This window comes from Dreissena polymorpha, chromosome 9 (genome assembly GCF_020536995.1).
Source record: "Dreissena polymorpha isolate Duluth1 chromosome 9, UMN_Dpol_1.0, whole genome shotgun sequence".
Taxonomy (NCBI): Eukaryota; Metazoa; Mollusca; class Bivalvia; order Myida; family Dreissenidae; genus Dreissena; species Dreissena polymorpha.
Window position 1 is genome coordinate 105,542,729 of NC_068363.1, and position 24,835 is coordinate 105,567,563.

At 36.7% G+C, this 24,835-nt stretch overlaps 1 protein-coding gene across 2 annotated transcripts in view; it reads left to right on the forward strand.

Moving 5' to 3' along the window:
- The window catches only part of LOC127844080 (ankyrin repeat domain-containing protein 12-like), a 112,685-nt gene that overhangs the window by 47,392 nt on the left and 40,458 nt on the right, over positions 1-24,835 (forward strand). For both annotated transcript variants that reach the window (XM_052374047.1, XM_052374048.1), the window contains exons 4-6: positions 313-471; positions 11,631-11,819; positions 16,156-16,298. In XM_052374047.1, coding sequence (XP_052230007.1) covers positions 313-471; positions 11,631-11,819; positions 16,156-16,298 — 491 coding nt within the window. The remainder of the gene's footprint in view (positions 1-312; positions 472-11,630; positions 11,820-16,155; positions 16,299-24,835) is intronic.

Here is a 24,835-nt window from a genome sequence, read left to right on the forward strand (position 1 = left end):
AACAATTTAAGTAGCCAGTTATATTTTTATTTGTAGCCACTAACTAAGAACTGAAAAGGGCGTGTTTTACGCTGTTTTCGAATAGATCTTTTGGGGAAAAAGAAGGTGGCACCAAGATTGTTTGTAACCGGTGAAATCTCAGGCTGCCAGTGCTCCAGAGAACACTGTTAAACAATAAAAATGTGCATGCAGAAGTTTTTTGTATTTACATTAAACTGATGAGAAGGTCTTTAATCAATGAGACATCAACTATATTTTCAACCATGCTCATTAACGACCTTATAGATATTCTCCACTGCTGACTAATTTTAGACAAGAAGACTCCGAAACGAAAGCGAGGCAGCATCAGCTGCGAGTCATCCCCCCTTGTGACGACCCAGAAGACGCCTGGCGGGGGCTCGCGTGCGGTACCGCTCTCGGAGCGACAGCAGCTGGCCATGATCATGAGGATGTCAGACGAGACCTCCCTAGGTGAGATACAGGGCCACTTTGAGTTTTTATGCCCCCGGATCGAATGATAGGGGGCATATTGTTTTTTGCCTGTCTCTCTGTCATTCTGTCCCAAAACTTTAACCTTGGTTAAAGTTTGATAACTTTTGCAATATTGAAGATTGCATTTTCATATTTGGCATGCATGTGTATCTCATGGAGCTGCACATTTTGAGTGGTGAAAAGTCAAGGTCGAGGTCATCCTTCACGGTCAAAGGTCAAATATCATTGTATTTTTCTTTCCTAAAACTTTAACCATCGTTTATGTTTGGTCATAACTTTTTGAATATTGAAGACAGAAACTTGATATTTGGTATGCATGTGTATCTGATGGAGCTGCACATTTAGAGTGGTGAAAGGTCAAGATCAAAGTCATCCTTCAAGGTCAAAAGTAAAAAAATACAATTCAAGGGAAGTAATAAGCTTTAAAAGGGAGATAATTTCTAAACCTGTAAAATGATATATTGAAATTTTATTTCAAAGCGGCGCAATAGGGGGCATTGTGTTTCTGAAAAACACATCTCTTGTTTAATACAGTTTTAAACCTATTTATTATGCCCCCCTTCGAAGAAGAGGGGGTATATTGTTTTGCACATGTCGGTCGGTTCGTCCGTCAGTCGGTCCGTCCACCAGACGGTTTCTGGATGATAACTCAAGAATGCTAACGCCTAGGATCATGAAAATTCATAGGTACATTGATCATGACTGGCAGATGACCCCTATTGATTTTCAGGTCACTAGGTCAAAGGTCAAGGTCACAGTGACTCGAAATAGTAAAATGGTTTCCGGATGATAACTCAAGAATGCTTACGCCTAGGATCATGAAACTTCATAGGTACATTGATCATGACCAGCAGATGACCCCTATTAATTTTCAGGTCACTAGGTCAAAGGTCAAGGTCACAGTGGCTCGAAATAGTAAAATGGTTTCTGGATGATAACTCAAGAATGCTTACGCCTAGGATCATGAAACTTCATAGGTACATTGATCATGACTGGCAGATGACCCCTATTGATTGTCAGGTCACTAGGTCAAAGGTCAAGGTCACAGTGACTTGAAACAGTAAAATGGTTTCCGGATGATAACTCAAGAATGCAAACGCCTAGGATCATGAAACTTCATAGGTACATTGATAATGACTTGCAGATGACCCCTATTGATTTTCAGGTCACTAGGTCAAAGGTCAAGGTCACAGTGACTCGAAATAGTAAAATGGTTTTCGGATGATAACTCAAGAATGCTTACGGCTAGGATCATACTTCATAGGTACATTGATCATGACTGGCAGATGACCCCTATTAATTTTTAGGTCACTAGGTCAAAGGTCAAGTTCACAGTGACTCGAAACAGTAAAATGGTTTCCTGATGATTACTCAAGAATAATTAGGCCTAGGATCATGAACCTTCATAGGTACATTGATCATGTTTGGCAGATGACCCCTATGGATTTTCAGGTCACTAGGTCAAAGGTCAAGGTCACAGTGACACAAAACGTATTCACACAATGGCTGTCACTACAACTGACAGCCCATATGGGAGGCATGCATGTTTTACAAACAGCCCTTGTTTAAGCTTGTTTTCATCAAACACTCTTGGGTCTTTGCTAGAAGTGATATAGCGCCCCCTTCAGGGAGATTTGACTGACTAGAGCGTCATTCTGGGAAAACTGGGCTTAATGCACTGTGTACATTTTGGTGGCAGATTAGCTAATCTGGGACATCACTTTCACTTAAACTGGATTTTTGTTTTGAAGAGGCTTCCTATAAATGAAAACTTCCATAAAAGTGTAAAGCGTTGTCCCTGATTAGCTTGTGCAGACTGAAGATGCTAATTTGGGATGATACTTTACACACATCCATTAAGGCCCAATTTTTCGAAATAAGACTCTTTTGTATTCAAGGCACCATGACAACAAAGGTCCTTTAGCTGCATCTCAAATTTGAAATGTTCCTAGAATTCTGATTGGTCTATATTTTACTTTTAAATGTAAAAAGAAATCTGATTTGTCGATATCTTCTGTTGAGACCAAGTTTGTTTGATATTGATGAGTTGTTGTTATCATTCATTTTTTTTCAATCTTTCACAGTCCATGGTTAAGTGTTGAACTGTTGACATTCTTAAAATTTAATTAAATGCCCAATGTTAACCCTTTCTCCATCAGAAGCAAAGTGAAAATGGCTTTTGCAACCAGCACACACTGCGAACATAAGATGTAAAGGGTAAATAGAACATATTTGTCCCCATGACAAATACACAATAAAGAAAAAGTTTTTTTCAGAGCCACAATCCTAGATTTCAGATTTAAAGACTGACAGTATTTTATGCATGGCTAATAAAACCTATCCTTCAAGGCATTTGGTAATACAGAAATGTCAATAGCCGGAGTGATGGGTTGAAGTACCAAGTGAACTCTGCTCCATAGATTTTCTAGCTTATTCAAGCTAACAGACAACCTGATTTGTTAAATATCTTTCAGACAAATTGGTTGCTAAAGAAATAAAAAAATTGACAAAATAGAACCCTGAAGCATTGTCATTCTAGGAATCGAACTAGGAATAGAGTTTGTGTGCGGAAATGTTCTAAAAATGGTCAAGGCAATGTTCTATAAATTTTAACATACTGCCACCTGTTTCATGTAATTATTATTTATTTTAAAACCAATTGTAAGAAAATAGTGAATGCGTCATCAGCAAACTTATGAAAGAGTCTCTGGGTCCCTCCCATTTCTGATTTCAGGGAAAAGATGAATCATTTTGGTTTGTATTTTTTGCACTAAAACTATTATTATGAGAATAAAAGGTTCGGAAAGTGCAGATCCTATTGCAGTCATAGCGGGCCATATTTTCAGGAGTCCTTGGATATAGAAATACAGCTTAACCCTTTCAGTGCGGGAACCGGATTTTGAAGGCCTTTGCAAACAGTTTGGATCCAGATGAGACGCCACAAAACGTGGCGTCTCATCAGGATCCAAACTGTTTGCTATTCTGATAGTGTTCTTTGAAAAAAAATCGAAGAAAATGCAAATTTTAGAAATTCAGCAGAAGACATTTTAGCAGACGACAAATTTCCCAGCATGCAAAGGGTTAATATATCATGAATGATATTAGAGTATCCAAGTATGAAGTTATAGTTTTACAGTTTAAAGCTTGGAAAAAGGTTATTATGAAAGTAATCCAAGTTTTATAAAATGTCAGCTTTAAAATCAAAAATAGATGTAATGCAACCGCAGTGTACAAAAAAGTAAATTATTAATAAAAAATATATATTTGGAAATCAACTTTCATTCTATGAAATCAATTTGAGAATAATAAAAAAAATTCAGCTATTTTATTGTACAAGAATAAATTGTAAACAGCTACACTATATAAAAATCTTTGGAATCAAAAAAACTGATAGATTTTGGAATATCTCTGCTTTTGTCACAAATTTTCCTATTTATTTTCCTCTTAACAGATTAGCATTTATGTGGTTTATTTGGCCTTCGATTTTCCTAAATAGCTGAAGGGAAATCAAGTGAAGTTATGAGATGACATGTAAACAAGTTCACTGTTCCAATACATATTAGGTCTTTTCGTAATTAAGAAGTTGTCTCCTATTCGGGTAGGCATCACGAGTATCCCGTGTAAAACACGGTCCGTCTAACATGCGAATTTGACTCATATCCGCGGATTGACCGAAAAGTGCGGATATGGACGAATACAGGCAATATCGACACTTTGTCTGCAATGTTTAATATAAAAAAACACAATATGGGTTAAATATGTTAGTATTGTCTCAAAATATAACAATTTAATAGACATTATCATTTTTCCAACTCTTAATTCATATCCGCGAACATGACAAAGTGCCAGAAGATTGTTTTAGGGCTACACACCACAAACAATATAAACATGCCGACACCACATATGTTTTGTTGTATAAGTTTACATAATGTTTATATAATATACTGAATGTATTATTATTCTTGATGTCATCTCAAAACTTTTGTATTTAGATATACAATATGCTTTAGAAAATATTTAAATATTTTTGGGCCGATTATCGCTAGACCACAAGTAATAACCGTAAAAACGCAGTCATAAGTCTACCCGGCTCATAAGTCGGGGTGTATACTTTGGTACCAAAATTGGAGAGTTTGAGTATGTTAGCTTCATAAGTCGAGAAATTTTCTGTTTACGAATTTTATAAACGGACGCCATTTTAAATGTACATGAAGTTGCGGTAGTATTCTATACATTGCACTTATACCAAACTCACGTTCAGCAGCACTGTTGTTATTTAAATTCTCCGCAAACTCTATCACACGTATTTTAAATGCATTGTCATAAGCCTGGCGTTTGCGTTTGACAGGCATTTTCAAAGATTTATCGTAAGTCAAGTTGTGTTTTTGTTTATATAATTAATAAATGGTTGCACTCAATAATTCACGCTAGTAATTATCCACAAACTATTTTCCGCTTTTAATCCGATTAAACAAATTATTACCACTGTAATCCAATCTTTGTACTTTTAATCTGACTGTCAAAACAATTGATAAGTGTCTCGGTAAAACGTGTTTCTATAAATCCTTCTATAACAATGATTGACATACCCAAGAGACCGCTAACTCCACCTTTTTCTCTGAAACTGTTTCAAAGGCGGAGCTATACACGTGCTCAAGCATAATGGGACGATTGCAAGCGAGTTACAAACACGCGGTTGGTTAAGCATATCGCTTCTCTAAACAAAGGAATCCAATTTTGTTGGCGAGAAAGGTGTTCTTTATGGCTTCTTGACAGGAAACGGCTTTCCTTTGATGACGTCAAATTGTCGATTCACACATATTGCGAATATTCGCGAGACTTTAAATGATGTCCTTGATTCTTTGTTTACATGAACAGTAAAAAAACAACACCTGCTTACATGAAGACTTTGGATTAAATTATCAAAATAAAAACAAGAGTAATTGCAAACTGTGATTATATTAATTGGTAAGTATCAGTAAAAATACGACGTTTTGTTAGTCGTAAATCAACGATTTTTTTTTATACAACAACAGCAACTATTTCCGCGGAGATCAATCTTCGTTGAATTTCATTATTTTTTTCATGGAATTTCATTATTTTTTTCAAGGACCACCACATAAGTCGATACCGGTTTTTTAATCAAATTTTGGAGGTAAAAAATCTCGACTTATGAATGCGTTTTTACGGTAATGATGTTACTTTTCCCTGGTTATATTTTTATTTGAAATAACAATGTTTATTTAAATATACTGAATGTTATGAATGCAGTAAATATTGTCTGAAATGTCACTGTTTCAAGTGGCATTTTTCATTTGAAAATAAATGATGATTTCAAATGTGCAAATATGATAAAATCCACGAATGTGGTTTATCTAATATTATTGCATAAACTCTATCTATAATGCCCTATGGCGGGGTGCAGAAACTTGGCAAAAGGAGGGCTTGAACGGGAGAAATCGTGTATTAACAAGGCAATTCACGTGCCGTTCAAGCCCTGTTATGTGTTTTTCATATCCATAATCTGGTCGACGCACAGTTACTTCCCTTCTCCAGCCTTCGACGACTTTCCAAGCTTAAATGGGGAACTGAATAAGCACCAGTTTCCTCATGCATGCAAGGATAATGACTACACTGCAACGCCGATATATCGCAGACCGGTATATCGCGCTTTCCAATATATCGCGCTTTGGCTATGGCTCCCAAAAATCTGACGAGCATGATCACTAAATGACATGTTTTAATCTGAGAATTCGCTAACTTAGGCAAAAAACCCGTTCTAGCTAGTATTAACACCCTATATTTCGCGGCTTACTATGGCAAGCAGTGAAGCGTGAAAAACATTCAATAAGTTACAGTGTTGTTAACACACGGCTGGGTTTGTTTTTAACACTTAAGAAATAACCAATTAGTGTCATTGCAAAGGTAACAATGGCAGTTTACTGGTATATAAATCGTTAAATTTCGGTACTTGTCATGAATTTCTGTGTCCTGATAAAAAGCGCGCAAAAATCGGCGTGGGTATATTTATTTGTAAATAAACATTTCGTAGCGGGTACAACATTGAGATAATTTAATTTCCATTAAAAGTTTCGTTGTAAATTTCAACTAAAGTACCGCGGTATCTCGCGAATTATGTGGCATTGACATTTCCTCTTAATAAAATATAATTCAAACACGCTGTATCGTTACCGTTACGCTGTTTCAGTTCCTTTATTAGGACTATTTATAAGGGTAAATTTGAATCTATGCACAATTATATTTTATACGTTTTTTACGGCAAAAATTCTTGTTTTTAGCTGATTCGCGAGCGATTGTACATGAAAATAAAAAATATAATTTACATTTTTATTTTTTATGATAAATACAGATACATATGATAAATACAGATACGTACGTAGTTATGAAAATGTTTATTGTAGAATTGGTTTGCAATTATTACTAAACAAAAATGTAGCAGCGGCGTATATAAAATGAAAACATTGGGGAAATCTGACAAATTAACTGCAATACAATTAAGTTAGACATTTCTCGAGTTATATCGCGCGCCGGATATATCGCGCTCGCGATCTTTGGACCCCACCAACCGCTATATATAGGCGTTGCAGTGTATTTCAATCCACTTTTCAAATTATACCTTCTGCACTCTCTTGACAAGAGCTTTATTTTATTGGAAACGTCAATGAAGTTAAGTTATTTACTCAACACTTTCAAAAGACTATGCTGTAAATGTAAGTGTTTATGTACCTTCAACGTCTTGCTGTAAATTCCAAAATAATTCCTCATTTCTTACTTTGCGCGGCTGCATTTCAACTTTGCATGAATCCACTGTTTAAACACATTTTAAATCGAAAACTGCCTATCCGAAGGTAAAGCCTCGTCATTTCGGATGATGACCGAGTGAGGCATATGTAAAACACAACACTGAACTGTATTGAAATGATCGAATTATTTTGTCGATGTCGAATGAACAAAACATATTTTTTTCAATTTTATTTTAATTTATTTTGGTATGTGTGATTTGTTTATGCAATAATAGCGAAAAAATACACATTTTCTCGGACATGATCATCTGCAAGCGCTCTAAAAATCCGTTCATGCCCTCGTACTTCGCACTCGGGCAGGAACGGATTTTTCGAGCGCCCGCAGATGATCATGCCCTCGAAAACGGTGTATTATCCCTATAAAGGATCTATATTTGTAGTGCTATAATAACTTTATGCAAGTTGAAAATATCTTATATTTGATTGTTACTATTTATTTTATGCTTTCCGGTGGTTTATTGAGAAATATAAGTGAATGAAAACTGATAATTTCAATGTTTCAAACAGTGAAAATTAACAGTGAAAAATATCGATAATTTTCACTTTTTACTGTGTAATAACGACATTTTTTTGACGAAATGACGTCAAAATCCCACCGAAAATCTTTAGTTAAATTCTTAAACAATATGTCCCGATTTTTGTAATTCCTTCTTGACAGAGTTGTCGTTCGTGCGTGTAGGTATACCTACTTCCGGTGTTAAGGAAAACAATGGGGAAATACTACTGTTCCATCGTCAAATGCCTTAATTGTACCGGTATAATAGGTACATTTTCAACAAAAGTAACATTACATAAATTGCCTTAAGACTCATTACAAGAAAAGCTTGGATGACAGCAATTAGCCAGAAAAATTGATTTCCAACGGCGTATACTCAAGTCTGTTCCGACCACTTTCGAGACGGAATCGGTCCAAACTCTGTTGACCGAAACAAAATTCATTCTTGAAACATTTAAATGTAGCACTACGATATCCTTTGTTCATTTGAATAAATACAATAACGTGCTTTTTTACGTATCAATAAACTATATTATTTAGTAACAAACAAATATAAGATATTTTACCTTGCATATTTAATACATATTGTGTATTATTCATTGAACATTGAAATGAACATTGCAGAAAAAGTGTCAATATTGCTTATATTCGTCCATATCCGCACTTTTCAGTCATATCCGAGGATATGAGTCATATACGCATTTTAGACGGACCGCTTTTTACTCGGGATACTCGTGATACCTACCCAAATGGGAGACAACTTCTTAATTACGAAAATCCAGAATACATGCACTTAAACCCGAGAGTTGTTTGCAGTTACAATCTGTATGTATTCTTAGTTACAATTACAGCATTTGCCAATGTTACAAATATGCAGCAATGACAAACATGAACACAGAAAACACAATGAGGATTTTTGAGTTTTTAAGCTATGCTTCTCACCCCAAATGTTGGCATTTCTGTCAGCTTAATTAACCCTTTCCCACTCAGAAGCAAAGTGAAAATGGCTAGGTGCAAACCTGTTGGTCTGTGTAGTTACCTTATTTGGAGACGTATATTGAAATTGCATTTAGTGCAAGTGGTATCAAGGTCAATGTTACTAAAAATAGAAAAATGGTTTTTGCTTAATGCAGGGGTTTTTTTTACTAAGAAAGTGACGCTGATAATCGGCGTCTTCCCCTACCAGAATTTTTCCCCTAAAACTACCATTTCCCCTCCAAAAATATAATTTATCACCAAAATATAATATTTTACCCTCAAAGAAATGTTTTTTTCTTTCTTTTGGGAAGTCCACACTTATCCTATTTGTACCATGTACAACGATCTCGCTCTCTCTCTCTCCCGACGAACACTCAAATCTGGGAGTCCCAGTGATTCTATATAAAGCACTTAAATTACGTCATGGAAACCGCCCAACTAATCGTATTAATCATGTGACTATTTTACTGGATTCCGGTCTTGCGCGAGAAGGGTGATTCGTTAATTAATTACCGGAAACCAGTCGAGTTTTCATCCGGGTTATGTGAAAGCCAAGATGGGTATAAATGTTAAAACAGAAAAAAAGTCTCACAATTGGCGTTCATACACGAACAAAATAAAACATTCGGACTCAGAAAATATTAATTGCGTTGACGCATTTTTTAAGAATGAATCATCAAAAACCGTTGAAACCCAGCAGGATTCGGAGGTACATGTAATCAACATCGATTAATACTGTCGGATTAATGTGAAAGTGAAAGTAGACAATGGGCAGCTTCCGCACCTTTCCCTTCCAATACTGTAGCAGATCTAGATCGTCAACCCATTCATCATGAAATTGAAATCACAATATTGAAATCGTTCCCCGGCCCCAGTTGAAAACATTTCCCATTATTAGATCTACCCCTGCAACTTTATTAAGGACTTTGACTTTAATATCATACTTGTTCATGTGTTTAAGAACAAAAAGGTCAGAGACATGTCTCTTTTTCTATAAAAAAACCTGAAGTCTGTAGGCGAGTTATAGACATTGAAATGAACAGTTTTTATTTTTTCCCCAAATATGTCTTTTTCGCGCTCGAATTTCCCCTTTTACCCAGCGTCCAGCGTCTTCCTCTTTTTCTAAAAAAAACCCCTGCTTAATTACTTTTGTATGAATATTGTGCTGTAATTTTCTGTGTAGGTAGCATACATGTGTATATGCAGAATTTGCTTTTATTCTTGATTGAATTCATCTTAACTGTTTGTAAAAAAAAATTGAAAATCATCTGTCTTGTTTTATTTGAAAAAATTCATTAATGTACATAATCTGTGTATTCATCTTCCAATAAGACTTTTTATCCACCGCCAGAGGCGGAGGGATATTGTTTTGGCGTTGTCCGTTTTTCTGTCCGTCCATCTTTCCGTTTGTCCGTCCGTCCGTCCGTCTGGCACTTTTGTGTCCGGAGCCATATCTTGGAAGTGCTTTGGCGGATTTCATTGAAACTTGGTTTAAGTATATATATGGATAAGAGGATGATGCACGCCAAATGGCATTGTAAACCATCTGTGAATATGGCCCTTTGTATCTTGAAAAAATGCTTTTTTATGTGTCCGGAGCCATATCTTCGAAGTGCTTTGGAGGATTTCATTGAAACTTGGTATGAGTATATATATGGATAAGAGGATGATGCACGCCAAATGGCATTGTACGCCATCGGATAATAACGGAGTTATGGCCCTTTGTATCTTGAAAAAATGCTTTTTGGAGTGTCAATTATAACACTTTTGTGTCCAGAAGCATATTGGCGGGGGATATCAATTCAATGAATTTGCTTGTTGGTCATAAAATTGAGTGACAGAAAACCAGCATTAATTACCAAAGCAGAACAATACTAGAGCACACTGTCTGGCGAGAACTCATGTTAAGAAAAAGAATATAGTGTAATGTAGCCTTTTTCTTTCCATTCATTGCTGTTATCATTAGACAATCTTCATTTTTGTATGATTACATTCATTTCTTGGGAAACATTGTTTACACAGAGTCAGAGTTTTTAAATAGATTGAAATATAATTTATTAAGTTGGTTTTACCCCCAAAATGACTTAAATGATTAATCATACTGTTTGCTATGAACACTATTAAACAGCCTGCAAATCTGGACTCCTGCAACTGTGTTGACTGATGGTTAAACATGAAACAAATAAAAACTATAATTATTATAAATGATCACATTTTTTCAAAAAACAATTACACCTTCTTAGAAAGCATATTACCTTTAATGTCTTAATATAGCAGGATAAATGATCATGATTTGTTTATAATCTCCTGTTTTGACATGCATTTCTCATTAATTGGTTAGGGCATGATTATGATGAATTGTTAAATACATCATGCATCAACTGCTGACAATCCTTATAAAGCATGCACCAATTTGAGTTATGTCACATCTACAACGGAAAAGCTTTCTAAATACATGAAATTTAGCAGTTTTAGATAAGCCCCTTTGCAGACAGCACAGGCCATTCTCGGAAAACACTTAACACACATGCAGGGATTTTTATCGGATTTTGGGGAAAGGGCATGGCCATTTTTTAGGGGGAAAAAATAGCGCAAAACGTCAGATTTTGGGGAAAAATTAGGAAAGTCTTTTATAATTTAACATATTTCACTGTTTTTAAAACAAATTCAATGCAATATATAATTAAATTATGCAATATTTTTCTATTTTCTACACTGGATCAGGGAAAAAAAAATCATTGAGGAGAAAGGGCCAAAATTTGGCGGGTCTCAAAGAAGGAAAAAATCCCTGACATGAATTGAGCCCCGTTTTCCTAGAGCGTTGCTCATTTATTTTCCAGACACGCCCATGAAGCCCTCGTCACCTACGCCGATCCAGGCTGTGAAGAAGACAAGTCTTGACAAGAAAGTGTTCAAGCGTAACGCACGCGGAGAGATGCCAATACACCTGGCAGCAATAAACGGTGATATCAAACTGCTGAAGAAACTCATCAAGGCTGGCTCTGACGTGAATGTCGCGGATTTTGCAGGTTTGTGGATTATTTAATGTTTACTGTTTGAAAGACTTTGTAATGTTGCCTACATAAAATGTCTCCACTTCTCTTAGTTTTTATGCCCCCGGTAGGGTGGCATATAGCATTTGAACTGTCTGTCTGTCCGTCCGAAAACTTTAACATTGGCCATAACTTTTGCAATATTGAAAATAGCAACTTGATAATTGGCATGCATGTGTATCTCATGAAGCTGCACATTTTGAGTGGTTAAAGGTCAAGTTTAAGTACATCATTCAAGGTCAAAAGTAAAAAAATACAATCCAAGGGAAGTAATAAGCTTTAAAAGGGAGATAATTTCTAAACCTGCCAAATGATATATTGAAATTTTATTTTAAAGCGGCGCAATAGGGGGCATTGTGTTAAAGCGGCGCAATAGGGGGCATTGTGTTCACTCGGTCAGCTGCTGGAGCGTGCGCGTCGCAACCGAGGCGAGAGTCGCCCGCAGAAGATTTTCTCACCTGTACATATTTCCTTATAGAGGGGAACTTCTGCGGGTGGCTCTGCTAATCCAGCAGAGTCCGTCACCCTCGAGCCGGACGTCTTCTACACTGCTGGGATTGCTGTCTTCTCCAAGATGCAGCGGACTTGTCACCCGCTGTTTATCGTCGAGAGTTCGCCGGCCCGGACCTGCCAGAGGTCCCGTCTGAAGAGGGCCGGGGACGGCGGGACAGCAAGACCACCAGTGTGGGGGACATACGGGACGGACCTGGGTCTTGCGCATCTGCGCGAGGGGGAAGCCCAAGAACATCGAGGGGGTGGCTTTAAAGAGGGACCCCGGGGCGGCGGTACCTAGTGCGCTCAACGCGCTGGGGAAACCGTCTCGGGGATGAAGACGACGGCTGATGACAACAAGTGGGCCATAAAGGCGGAGCTGTGTGCTGCAGCGGTGCTGCGTTCAGACATGAATTTGTCTTTTGAGATTGTCTTACTACCAGTGCACATTAAGGTCTCATTGGCCACCGTGCACTGGTCTATTTGGATCTAAATTATTTCTTTGGCGAATACCCGGGAAGCCGGGGTAAATTTGACCTACTTTGGCTCTAAATTAATCTTTCTCCCCTGAAAGGTCACAGGGGAAGGTCGGGCTACTATAACCTCGTGAAGAGGCCAGTAGGACCTGTAAATAAACTCTGAAATACACACACGGGCATTGTGTTTCTGACAAACAAATCTCTTGTTTTTGTAGCTTTGTTTAATTGATCTTTGGAGTATTCTGGTTGATTTTGACGTTGTATTGGTAATGTTTCCTTTTGGTCATGTGTCAATCAGTATTGGTATGTTTTTGTATAGGGAGTTTTCTCAGAAAATCAATCGGTCAAGCACAAATTAAAAAGGGCCAAGGGGCTCAAAGGCTTGTGGTATTTTAAATCCACAATGTTGATGTTGTTTTTAATCGATGGATTTTTATGCCTCCAAAGGGCGGCATATAGTTTTCTCTCTTTCTGTCGGTTGGTCAGTCTGTCTGTCCGTCTGTCACACTTTTCGTGTATGCTCTCTAATTCAAGTAGTTCTCATCCGATCTTCACCAAACTTGGTAAGAAGTTGTATCTAGATAATGTCCCGGCCAAATTTGAACATGGGTCATGCAGGGCAAAAAACTAGGTCACGGGGTCACTTAGTGTGTTTAAAAAAATCAGCATGGTGTCTGCTCTCTAATTCAGGTAGTTTTCAGTGGATCTTCCCCAAACTTGGTAAGAACTTGTATCTAGATAATGTCTACTCCAAGTTCGAACATGGGCCATGCCGGGCAAAAAACTGGGTCACTGGATCACTGAGTGCGTTTTGAACATAAGCCTGGTGTCCGCTCAAGTAGTTTTCATCCGATCTTCACCAAACTTGGTCACAAGTTTTATCTAGATGATCTCTAGTCCAAGTTCTAACATGGGCCATGTTGGGCCAAAAAAACTAGGTCACTGGGTCACTTAGTGCGTTTTAAACATTCAGCATGGTGTCCGCTCTCAAATTCAAGTAGTTTTCATCTGATCAATTGAAATTATTTTTGTTAATATACTTAGTTATCGGCAATAAGCTTTTGTTTGCATTACGCTTGTGCAAACGACTGGGTGGGTAACAACTTAGCGAAGGTACCAACTAACCAACAATCTTAAAAGTGGTCATCTGCGAACAACGGTCACCTGTCTACAAGGGTCTTTTTGGCCATTTCCCTTGACTGACCGCTGTTCTCAGTTTTGACGGGGAATTCGCTAAATAAATCAAAATTATCTGTCAAGACTATCTGTGCAGTAAACAGTAGTTTGTTCCAGTCTGTGTGACTTAAGCTTGGTGAACTTACAATCCACCGACTATAACATTTATTCCCAAAACCCCTACAACATAGAATGGGTGTACAATGGTCATGATTCTGTCTGTCTGTCATTGATTTTTACAACAAGTCAATGTAGCTGACCTAAATGCCATAAACACACAAATAAAACCAGTATTTTTGTTTGAAGTTTGTCTGTGAGTTTAAGTAGCACTGATAGATATCATTCTGTCATTATTGATCAGGTTTGTATGATTAGAGGTCTGGAGATCAATACATGAGCACAGTGTTTAGATTGGTGGGGAATGTCATCTTACCTGTACATACATGACCCTGAGCATGTTACCTCTGTTATCTTTGCTGTTATGTGGTAACACTGAGTCAGCCAGGGGAATGGTTTGTTAAGTAATGCATGTTGAGAGACTATGCACTTTACATGTGCAAATACATTTGGTAACAGAACAATCATTCCCAAACAATTCTTGCAATGCTTCTAAGAGCCAACCGGCATTCTGCCACTTAAACCATATTATTTATAATAAATGAATGTGCCTTCCCTAGCGTATAATTGTGTGTTTTTAAGTTGTTGTAATGAGTAAAATACAGGTTTCTGGAGAAACCTGTGGGTCAAACTGACTCCCTATGCTATGGTATGCATTTTATTGCGAGTATGGTGTTTGGTTTTAGTGTAATTTAATTAGGTTTATCAGACAATGTATGATAGCATGAAGCTACATAAGCTCATATCTACTGAACAAAAAATAGGCTAGTTGTTTTTTTGTAGTACGATTTTCATGATTTTTGTACTGAAATTAAAAGAAAAAAATAATTCAAAAAAAATAATATTATTTTGTTGTTTTTTAAATTAAAATCGTAAAGAAGCCCTAGCTAGTCTATAAGCACATGAAATGATGAAAATGATAAGAATAAATTACTTGCTCAGTAATAAATAAGTATATCATTTTCATAAGTCGGGGGTATAAAATTGACAAAAAAATGTTGTCTTTGTCATGGCATATTTAAAACAATGGCTATGAAAAAAGCGAACTTGTTTATAGTTTCATGGCCCAATCAAGACCCTCAACATCCCATTTGTCACAACAATAAATTTGTGCATGTATATTAGAAAACATGTTTTTAAGTGTTGGTGAATGTGAATTGATTATCCACAGTAATTTGCTTTCACTTACGCCCAATTTTCAGAAAATAGTTTTTACATTGTCATGTTTCATTTAATCTTAATTTAACTGTTCTTGTCAATTGGGCGTTATAATTATGTAAGAAAATATCCTTATGGGCGCATATTGTGTTGCATGATTTACTTCTATTTGATGGCAATTCCTCCCCCCTACTCTCACTTGGACATCAGAATGAGAATGAGATTGACGCGTAACCCACATTTCACTTTATGACATCACGCAAGTCTTGCTGAGACATACGCTTGTTTTAATGGAATTTTTAAACACATTTATTGCTAGTATTGGCTAGAATTGCTTTCAAAAACTTAAGTGGTTTGTGTTTATTGGGAATTATTAAAGGATTTCTACTGTGACAAGATATAGTTGTTGTTGTTTACGTTGTTGTTTACAAACTGAATATTCTGTCATCCTTATCATTATTTTTTCCCGAGTTTTTTGCTGCTGAACATAGCTTTCAAATAGGTTTAGGGGCAATACTCATGTTTGTGACAAATTTCTATTGCATTCAAGCAGAATTTTGATTCTCTCTACCAGATATATTGGCTTCCTTAACGCTTTGCATGCTGGGAAATTCGTCGTCTGCTAAAATGTTGTCTGCTGAATTTCTAAAATTAGCATTTTCTTCATTTTTTTTCAAAGAATACTATCAGAATAGCTAACAGTTTGGATCCTGATGAGACACCACATTTTGTGGCGTCTCATCTGGATCCAAATTGTTTGCAAAGGCCTTCAAAATTCGGTTCCAGCTCTGAAAGAGTTAATAAAGTGCTAAGGGGGAGTATTAATCTTGTTTGTAACAAAGCTGCAGTTGTTGTTAATGAGCCTACACATTATTTCTCCTCCCCTCCAGGTTGGACCCCACTCCACGAGGCCAGCAACCGCGGATGGTTCTCTGTCACCAAGCACCTGCTGAAAGCGGGAGCCAATGTCAACGTTCAGGGCTTTGAAAATGACACGCCTCTGCATGATGCTGCCATAAACGGCCACAAAAAGGTATTGCGCACCTTTATATAGGCTGGTTAAGGCGGGGTAGTGGATATGGTGTCTGCCCAGCAACTGGGAGGTCATGGGTTTTATCCCCACTTTGGGAGCGTATTTTATAATCTCTCTAAAGTCACCAAGTACTGTTTCTATCCAGGAAATGAACTTAAGAGTGTTTCAATAAGCGCACGGCTTTCACTTCAATTGATCTTAAATAAATAGGTTAAAACTTAAAAGGCTAGAATATCCAACATTTGCCTGTACTATTTTTACAAGCGTTTAAATTTAATGTCGAAAAAGGCTGGAAAGTGTCCAGCATTCATCATCTCATGTTTCAATAGTTGTATGTAGAGTCATAAGATAGATTGGTTCTGCATTCACCTATCCAATTTGAGGTGTGGTTCTATGTTAGGACAGGTCCTGTATTAATCAGCGCATGCTGAAATATGCAGGTTGGGTTATCATAGTCACCAATGCTGATTCTATGTTACATATAATGTGTTGAAAAATAAGGATATTCCTCAAAATTGTGCAAGTTTTGCTTAATTCATGCATTCTTTACTTCAAATAAAAGTTCATCTCTCATCACACTTTGAAAAGAAAAAGCACATAAATTTATTTTGCTAATTGAGGACATTATGTGATATTAATTGCTGTCTTCTAGAGGCATGTTTACCCTAAACCACTCTTACCTGACTGTTAATTATCTCAGATTTTCTCCTAATATCTGTTATTTAAGTGTAAGAGATTCCCACTGCAGAAAATGTGACATCAAATGATGTGTACTTTTCTTGCAGTACATCATACATTGCTTTCTAATACTTTTAAGTTATCCAGGCTTGGTGTTGAAAAGTATATGAGTCATGCTGTGTGCAAAGGGGACTTAACCCTTTGCGTGCTGGGAAATTTGTAGTCTGCTAAAATGTCGTCTGCAGAATTTCTAAAATTAGCATTTTCTTCTATTTTTTTCAAAGAATACTATCAGAATAGCAAACAGTTTGGATCCTGATGAGACGCCACGTTCTGTGGCGTCTCATCTGGATCCAAACTGTTTGCAAAGGCCTTTAAAATTCGGTTCCCGCACTGAAAGGGTTAATGCATGTGCGTAAAGTGTCCTCCCAGAATCAGGGACGGCATTTTCTACCTTAAGTGCAATTTGTGTTAAGAAGAGACTTTCTGTAAAATACAAATGTCATAGAAGGGGAAAGTGTTGTCCCTAATTAGCCTGTGTGGACTGCACAGGCTAATCTGGGACAACACCATGCACATGCATTGAACCCCTTTTTCATAGAGCAAGGCCTATTTTTAAACATTTACTTTCTTCTTTGGTAAAATCCCTTCCCTTTGGCTTATTACTCCTTAAATTAAAAACCCTTATATTGACATTGGTAAGCAACAACCACATTTAAATAATGTTAAAGCGCAAACTCTGTACCAGCCCTTTTGTTAAATGTAGAACATCTTAAAATGGCCTTGGATTTTCTAGAAAATATCCTGATTGTAATTGTGGAGATTCATCCACTCAAAATACAGTCTTTAATTTCCCTCAATCAGTAGTTCAGTTCACATGTCCTCCAAACCTAAGGCTGGTATTGAACTGTTCCCTTGAAAGCTGATCTTTTGAAAGGCTTTGATTTGGTCTGGTTAGGAGCTTTGATTGATTGTGACTCTTTACAAATGCTGTGCACTGCATTTCTGTTGCCTGGTGATTTCATTCAGTTTTCTCAGAGGTTTTGGGCGCTTGTTAAGATGTTGTACAATTTAACCCTTTACCACTTAGATAGGTATTTTGACTGAGGTATTTGTAGTCCCATAGAAAGTTAAATTTAATTTAATACCTTTCTAACTAGATTCAGAATGTAAAGACTTCATTTCCAACCCTTAGATACTGATGAACAGCAAACAGCATAAAACCTGAACAGACTGAGAGCTCCTTGCAGACTGTTCTGGTTTTGTGCTTTTGCACATAGCCATTTTCACTTTGCTTCTGAGTGGGAAAAGGGTAATGGGTAGGACTGTAAGCTGGTTTAAATCTTCTTGGAAATTTAGAAGTCAGTGCAGCTAGTATAAATAGAAACAGTTTATCTTACCTATTCTCTGTATTTTGTAATGTTGAACTCCTTTAGATTGCCACATACATTTTATGTTTGCACTACACCAGATAAACATGGTATTTGTTCAAATACCTGCAAACATTTGCTAAAACAAAAGGTGCAATATAGTGCAGTCAAGAAAAAAAAACTTCCAAGAACCAGATGTGAGTATAATAACGATTTTAAAATAAAAGTGAACTTTTCTCACTTTGTTGAAAAAAAGAGGACTTTTTTTCAAACTTTGTTAAAATACCAACACACTTTTTATTTTCTGATGTTGGTTGGCAATGTTCCCAAAATTCAATAAGAACTAGTATCAGAAAAATACCTGCACATTGTAAGGCCATCCTTAAAAAATTGTTTGTTTTGCATAACCCGACCCAGGTAAATTTGGGTGGGTCAGTAGGTAGGGATTTTATTTATTTTTTTGTAATTTTTTTTTCTGACATTGAACTCCAACATAAACCAAACTTAAAGGTGATTATCAAATAAAGCTCCAAGTCTGCTGCCTCATGAAAGGAAATTGGTAAAGATTTTTCTGCACCGTCCGTATCACCGCACGTGTATTCGTAAGTCTATTTTTTCTATTAAGAGCTTCTTTTCATTTACTTATTTTTTATACGACTTTTGCCATCGGCCGTTATATTGTAGGCAGACGACAATATCAAATGTGTATTCCATTATCTGCGCAAGAATGACCCAATATTACCCGATAGCGAACTCAATGGTGATTGGCCCGCTACCATATGCGCTTCAAATTGTTCATGGAAACAAAGAGAAAAATAGTTAAAAAAACACTCCGGATTAAAATGGCGGATGTTTTCAATGAAATTTAACGAGACTTAAGCATATTCGCAAATTATATTTTTATAGAGCCAAATTCGCTATACTTTCGCAAATGGCGAATGACAGAGCGAGCCATGTAGTAGTGAGCATTTATTCCAATAATAACACGTTCGCAATGCTCGCGCTGTTGTTCGCCATTTGAGTCATTTGCAAAACTATTGAAAATTTGGCTCAAGAAAAATCTAAATTGCGAAAATCTAGTAAAATTTGGTTGAAAACATCCGCCCTTTTAATTTGGACTGGTTTTCTTTATTTGTCTCTTTGTTTCAATGAAAGTGTTTGCAATTCGAACAGTTAACGAAACCCGGTCTGTACCCAATTAGGCATTGCTTGACCTTATTGTTAATGAAGTGCACGTGGTAGCTGGCCAATCAGCATTGAGCTCGCTTACACATGACATGACGTTGTCGAATAAAACGTGAGAACGGGTGGAGCTATCGGATAATATTGGGTCATTCATGCGTAGATGTTGTATAATTTGAATACACATTTAATATCGCCGTCTGCCTCCAAAATAGCGACCGGTCGGAAAGTCGTATAAAGAGATAATCAAATGAAACAAAAACGTGACAATACCCGTCAATAAATACTTCTAAGCTGACCACTTTTTATCTTTCTACCGAATATTTACCGATCTGAATTAAAGAGTGATAATTAATTAATTAGTTATATGGCGATAATATTACACATCTCTGCCGATTGTTGAATTGAATTGAACGGTGATAATTAATTAATTTGTTTTTTTTACTCCCAAACTATCCTTAACAACAGCAGCGTATTTTAATTAAAGGGATACGAGAAAAACCAGAGCGGTTTAATTGTATTTAAAGTCTTTTTAATCGCATATGCATATGTCAAATAAATAGGCGACTCAAATAAATACCGGTACGCGATTTGTTCATTGCTATTCATGATATCCTTGAAAGAGCATTCAATTAAATGACCCAAATAACCGGAAAGGATAAAAAGCGGAAAGGAAAAATTTAGCGGAAAGAAGTTACGGCGAGCAAAAAAAATATTTTTTTTTTAAAGTAACAAAAAAAAAATTCAGTCGGGCCAATTTTAGTGGGTCGGTCGGGTTATGCCAAACAAAAGAATTTTTAAAGATCTGAACCAGGAAAGTGTGAGTAGGTTAACCCTTTCCCACTTAGATACGTATTTTGCATTTGTAGTCCATTGAAAAGTTAAATGTTATTAAAGACCTTTCTTACAAGATTTAATGGCTTCATTTCCAACCCTTAGATACTGATGAGCAGCAAACAGCATAAAGCCTGAACAGACTGCGATTTACTCGCAGGCTGTTCTGGTTTAATGCTGTTTGCACATAGCCATTTTCACGTTGCTTCTGAGTGGGAAAGGGTTTATAAACAAAAAACTAGTTTAAGACATAAGTTAATTAATCTGAAGCTCTTTGTCCATAGTTTTGGGCATTTTGCTGCCATAAATTTCTTATTCAACCCCATGAATTGTAATGTATTGTGTTTTATTAGTTTCACTGGCCAGAGGCCAGCGGGGCTTATGTCATGGTCCTGTGTCCGTCATGCGTGCGTCCGTGCGTCCGTGCGTGCGTTAGCTTTTTCTTAAAACATCTTCTTCTCCTAAACTACTGGTCCAATTCTGATGAAATTTCACAGGAATGTTCCTGGGGTGAACCTCTACCAAATTTCTTCAAATTATGCCCCTGGGGTCAAATTTGACCCTGCCCCGGAGGTCACAAAAATGAAAATTTGCTTATATAAGGCCTATTTTGTGAAAACTTTCAAAATCTTCTCGTCCATAATCATTGGGCCTAGGGCTATCAAATTTGGTATGTAGAGACATCTAATAGTCCTCTACCAAATTTCTTCAAATTATGCCCCTGGGTCAAATTTGACCCTGCCCCGTGGATCACAAAATTGAACATATGCTTATATAAGGCCTGTTTTGTGAAAACTTTCAAAATCATCTCGTATGTAACCATTGGGCCTAGGGCTATCAAATTTGGTATGTAGAGACATCTAATAGTCCTCTACGAAATTTTTTCAAATTATACTCCTGGGGTCAAATTTGACCCTGCCCCGGGGGTCACAAAATTGAACATATGCTTATATAAGGCCGATTTTGTGAAAACTTTCAAAATCTTCTCGTCCATAACCATTGGGCCTAGGGCTATCAAATTTGGTATGTAGAGACATCTAATAGTCCTCTACCACATTTCTTCAAATTATGCCCCTGGGGTCAATTTGACCCTGCTCCGGGGGTCACAAAATTGAACATCTGCTTATATAAGGCCTATTTTGTGAAAACTTTCAAAATCTTCTCGTCCATAACCATTGGGCCTAGGTCTATCAAATTTGGTATGTAGAGACATCTGATAGTCCTCTACCAAATTTATTCAAATTATGCCCCTGGGGTCAAATTTGACCCTGCCCCGTGGGTCACAAAATTGAACATATGCTTATATAAGGCCTATTTTGTGAAAACTTTCAAAATCTCCTCATTCATAACCATTGGGCCTAGAGCTATCAAATTTGGTATGTAGAGACATCTAATAGTCCTCTACCAAATTTCAAATTATGCCCCTGGGGTCAAATTTGACCCTGCCCCGGGGGTCACAAAATTGAACATATGCTTATATAAGGCCTATTTTGTGAAAACTTTCAAAAACCTCGTCCATAACTATTGAGCCTAGGGCTATCAAATTTGGTATGTAGAGACATCTAATAGTCCTCTACCAAATTTCTTCAAATTATGCCCCTGGGGTCAAATTTGACCCTGCCCCGGGGGTCACAAAATTGAATATATGCTTATATAAGGCCTATTTTGTGAAAACTTTCAAAATCTTCTTGTCCATAACCATTGGGCCTAGGGCTATCAAATTTGGTATGTAGAGACATCTAATAGTCCTCTACCAAATTTCTTCAAATTATGCCCCTGGGGTCAAATTTGACCCTGCCCCTGGGGGGTCACAAAATTGAATAAACACTTATAAAGCGCCTATTTTGTGAAATCTTTAAAAAAAAATCTTGTTGAAAACCATTCAGACTATGGCTACCTAATTTGGTGTGCAGTAACATCCTAAAGTCCTCTACCAAGTTTGTTCAAATTATGCCCTTTGGGTCAAATTTGACCCTGACCCGCAGGTCACAAATTGAACATTATATACGCTTATATCTTGCTTATTTTGTGAAAACTTTACAAATATTCTTGTCCTTAACTCTTGGACCTAGGGCTACCATATTTTGTATGTACATGTAGTGGGATATAGTAGTCCTCTACAAAGTTTGCTCAAATTATGGCCCTGGGGTTAAATTTGACCAAGCCCAGGGGGTCACAAAAGTGTACATGTGCTTAAATAGGGCCTATATTTAAGTATTTGCACATGCAGAGAATATTTGTTTCAGCCTTTTTTCAGCAGTGGAGCGATACAGGGCCATCATGGCCCTCTTGTTAGTAAAAGAGGAAAATAAAGTGAATAACATAATGATTATTCATTCTCAAAACCTTAAAAAATCCCAGGCCAAATGAGCCCATGAATATGGATACTGGATAGAGTGTGCGTAATGGAAGGAATTTTATTGCAAAAATAAAACTTTCCCAGACATCAAGACGTCAATGTAGTGCAGGAATAAAGAATAATCTATCAAACAAGACAATTGATTCCTAGTGGCATTACTTATCTACCGCAGACTTGATATTGGAGAGATTGATGATAGTCTTTTTCCACCCCACCCACCACCAAAGGTTGGCATATCAAAATTGATCTGATGCTATCTTTGTCTGTCTGACAGATAGTCTTTCTTCCCTTTAAATTTGAAAGTTATTATCAGAAGACTATCTATATCAGGAATATTTTAATTTATGAAGGCATAATTATACCAGAGAAATGAATTTCTGTTATTATATTTCCCACAGTCTGTGTCCATTTGTCTGTAAAACTGTAGACAGAAACATGTCAGACAAAGTGTTATATTACTGTTATCTGTATCATAAAATGGAACCTAGCTGTCAATGTCATATCCTTAAATAAAGTGAAATGCATTAATTGAGTTGACATTTGTTGAAGTAATTAAAGTCAAATGTTAAAGTAGTCATCTCACACAAGCTTTGTAGAATGTAAATGTCAAATCTCTGAAACATTGGAGCCATGCTCTGTGAAAAGGGGGGTTAATGCATGTGAATAAAGTGTTTCTCAGATAAGCACGTGCAGTCTGCACAGGCTAATCAGGAACAACACTTTCTGCTTTTATGATATATTTCATTTCAAGAAAGTCTCTTCTTAGCAAAAATTCAGTTTAGACGGAAAGTGTCGTCCCTGATTAGCCTGTGCAGACTGCACATGCATTTAACCCCCTTTTCACAGAGCGCAGCTCATTTAGAAAACTTATGATGAAAAAACATAATCAACATGAAAAAAAAAATGAAAAAAAACAAAACAAAATAGTTTATGTAACAAAACGGTATGTCTCTGGCAAGATTATATCAACCCATCACTTACGAGACCTTGCTGTCTTAATGGCATACAGCTTTATAAAAGAAATCAGTCATTTCATTGCCTAATAAATGCCTGTAATGTGAGGAGGGTGTGTTTGAATTTTTTGTGTCCATTTGTCTGTAAAACTGTAGACAGAAACATGTCAGACAAAGTACCCCCTCAATTGTTTCACTTTACCCTTTCAGTGCGGGAACCAAATTTTGAAGGCCTTTGCAAACAGTTTGGATCCAGATGAGACACCACAAAATGTGGTGTCTCATCAGGATCCAAACTGTTTGCTATTCTGATAATATTCTTTGAAAAAAATCGAAGAAAATGCTAATTTTAGAAATTCAGCAGACGACATTTTAGCAGACGACAAATTTCCCAGCATGCAAAGGGTTAACAACAATCAACCTTGCATTGTTTCTCATGATACCAAGCTGTGCAATGTTCAAATGTTATAATTCTATGTTAACCCATTCCCCTTTCAGAAGCAAAGTGAAAATGACTTCTGCAACCAGCATAAAACCAGAACAGCCTGCGAGTAACTCCCAGTCTGAATAGGTTTTATGCTGTTTGCTGCTCATCAATAACTTAGGGTTGGAAATGAAGCATCTAAAACTTGAAATAAGTAAAAAAGGTATTTAATTAAATGCAACTTTTTAAACGATTACAAATGCGTCAAAATAGGTATCTAAGTGTTAAAGGGTTAAGAACTAATTAAGTTATGTTCCCTTTTGCAACTTAAAATGTTTATGACATGGATTGTCAAGGTTGTCACTTACAGGCTATATTATAAATTTTGCTTATGGTCTAAAGTGTGTTTTTTTCATTCAAATTTTGGACTGGTAGGGGGGCCAATTCCCAATGGAAAAAAGTATATATTTTTCCCAAATGGGACCTAAAAATTCCCAATTGAAGGTATATATAGAATAGGTCTAAACATGTCAATTATCTCCAAATCCGGCTTTATAATTTGAATTTTAGTAAATATAACATTGACATCACTTTTATTATTACTTTAAAGTATACATAATCATAAAATCAACTAAATTAATTAGCCAATTTTAGTCAAAAAGACGTGATTTTTCCCAATCCAAAGGGACCCAGCCCCATTCCCAAAATGGTGGAAAAACACACCGGTCTTTCAGTTT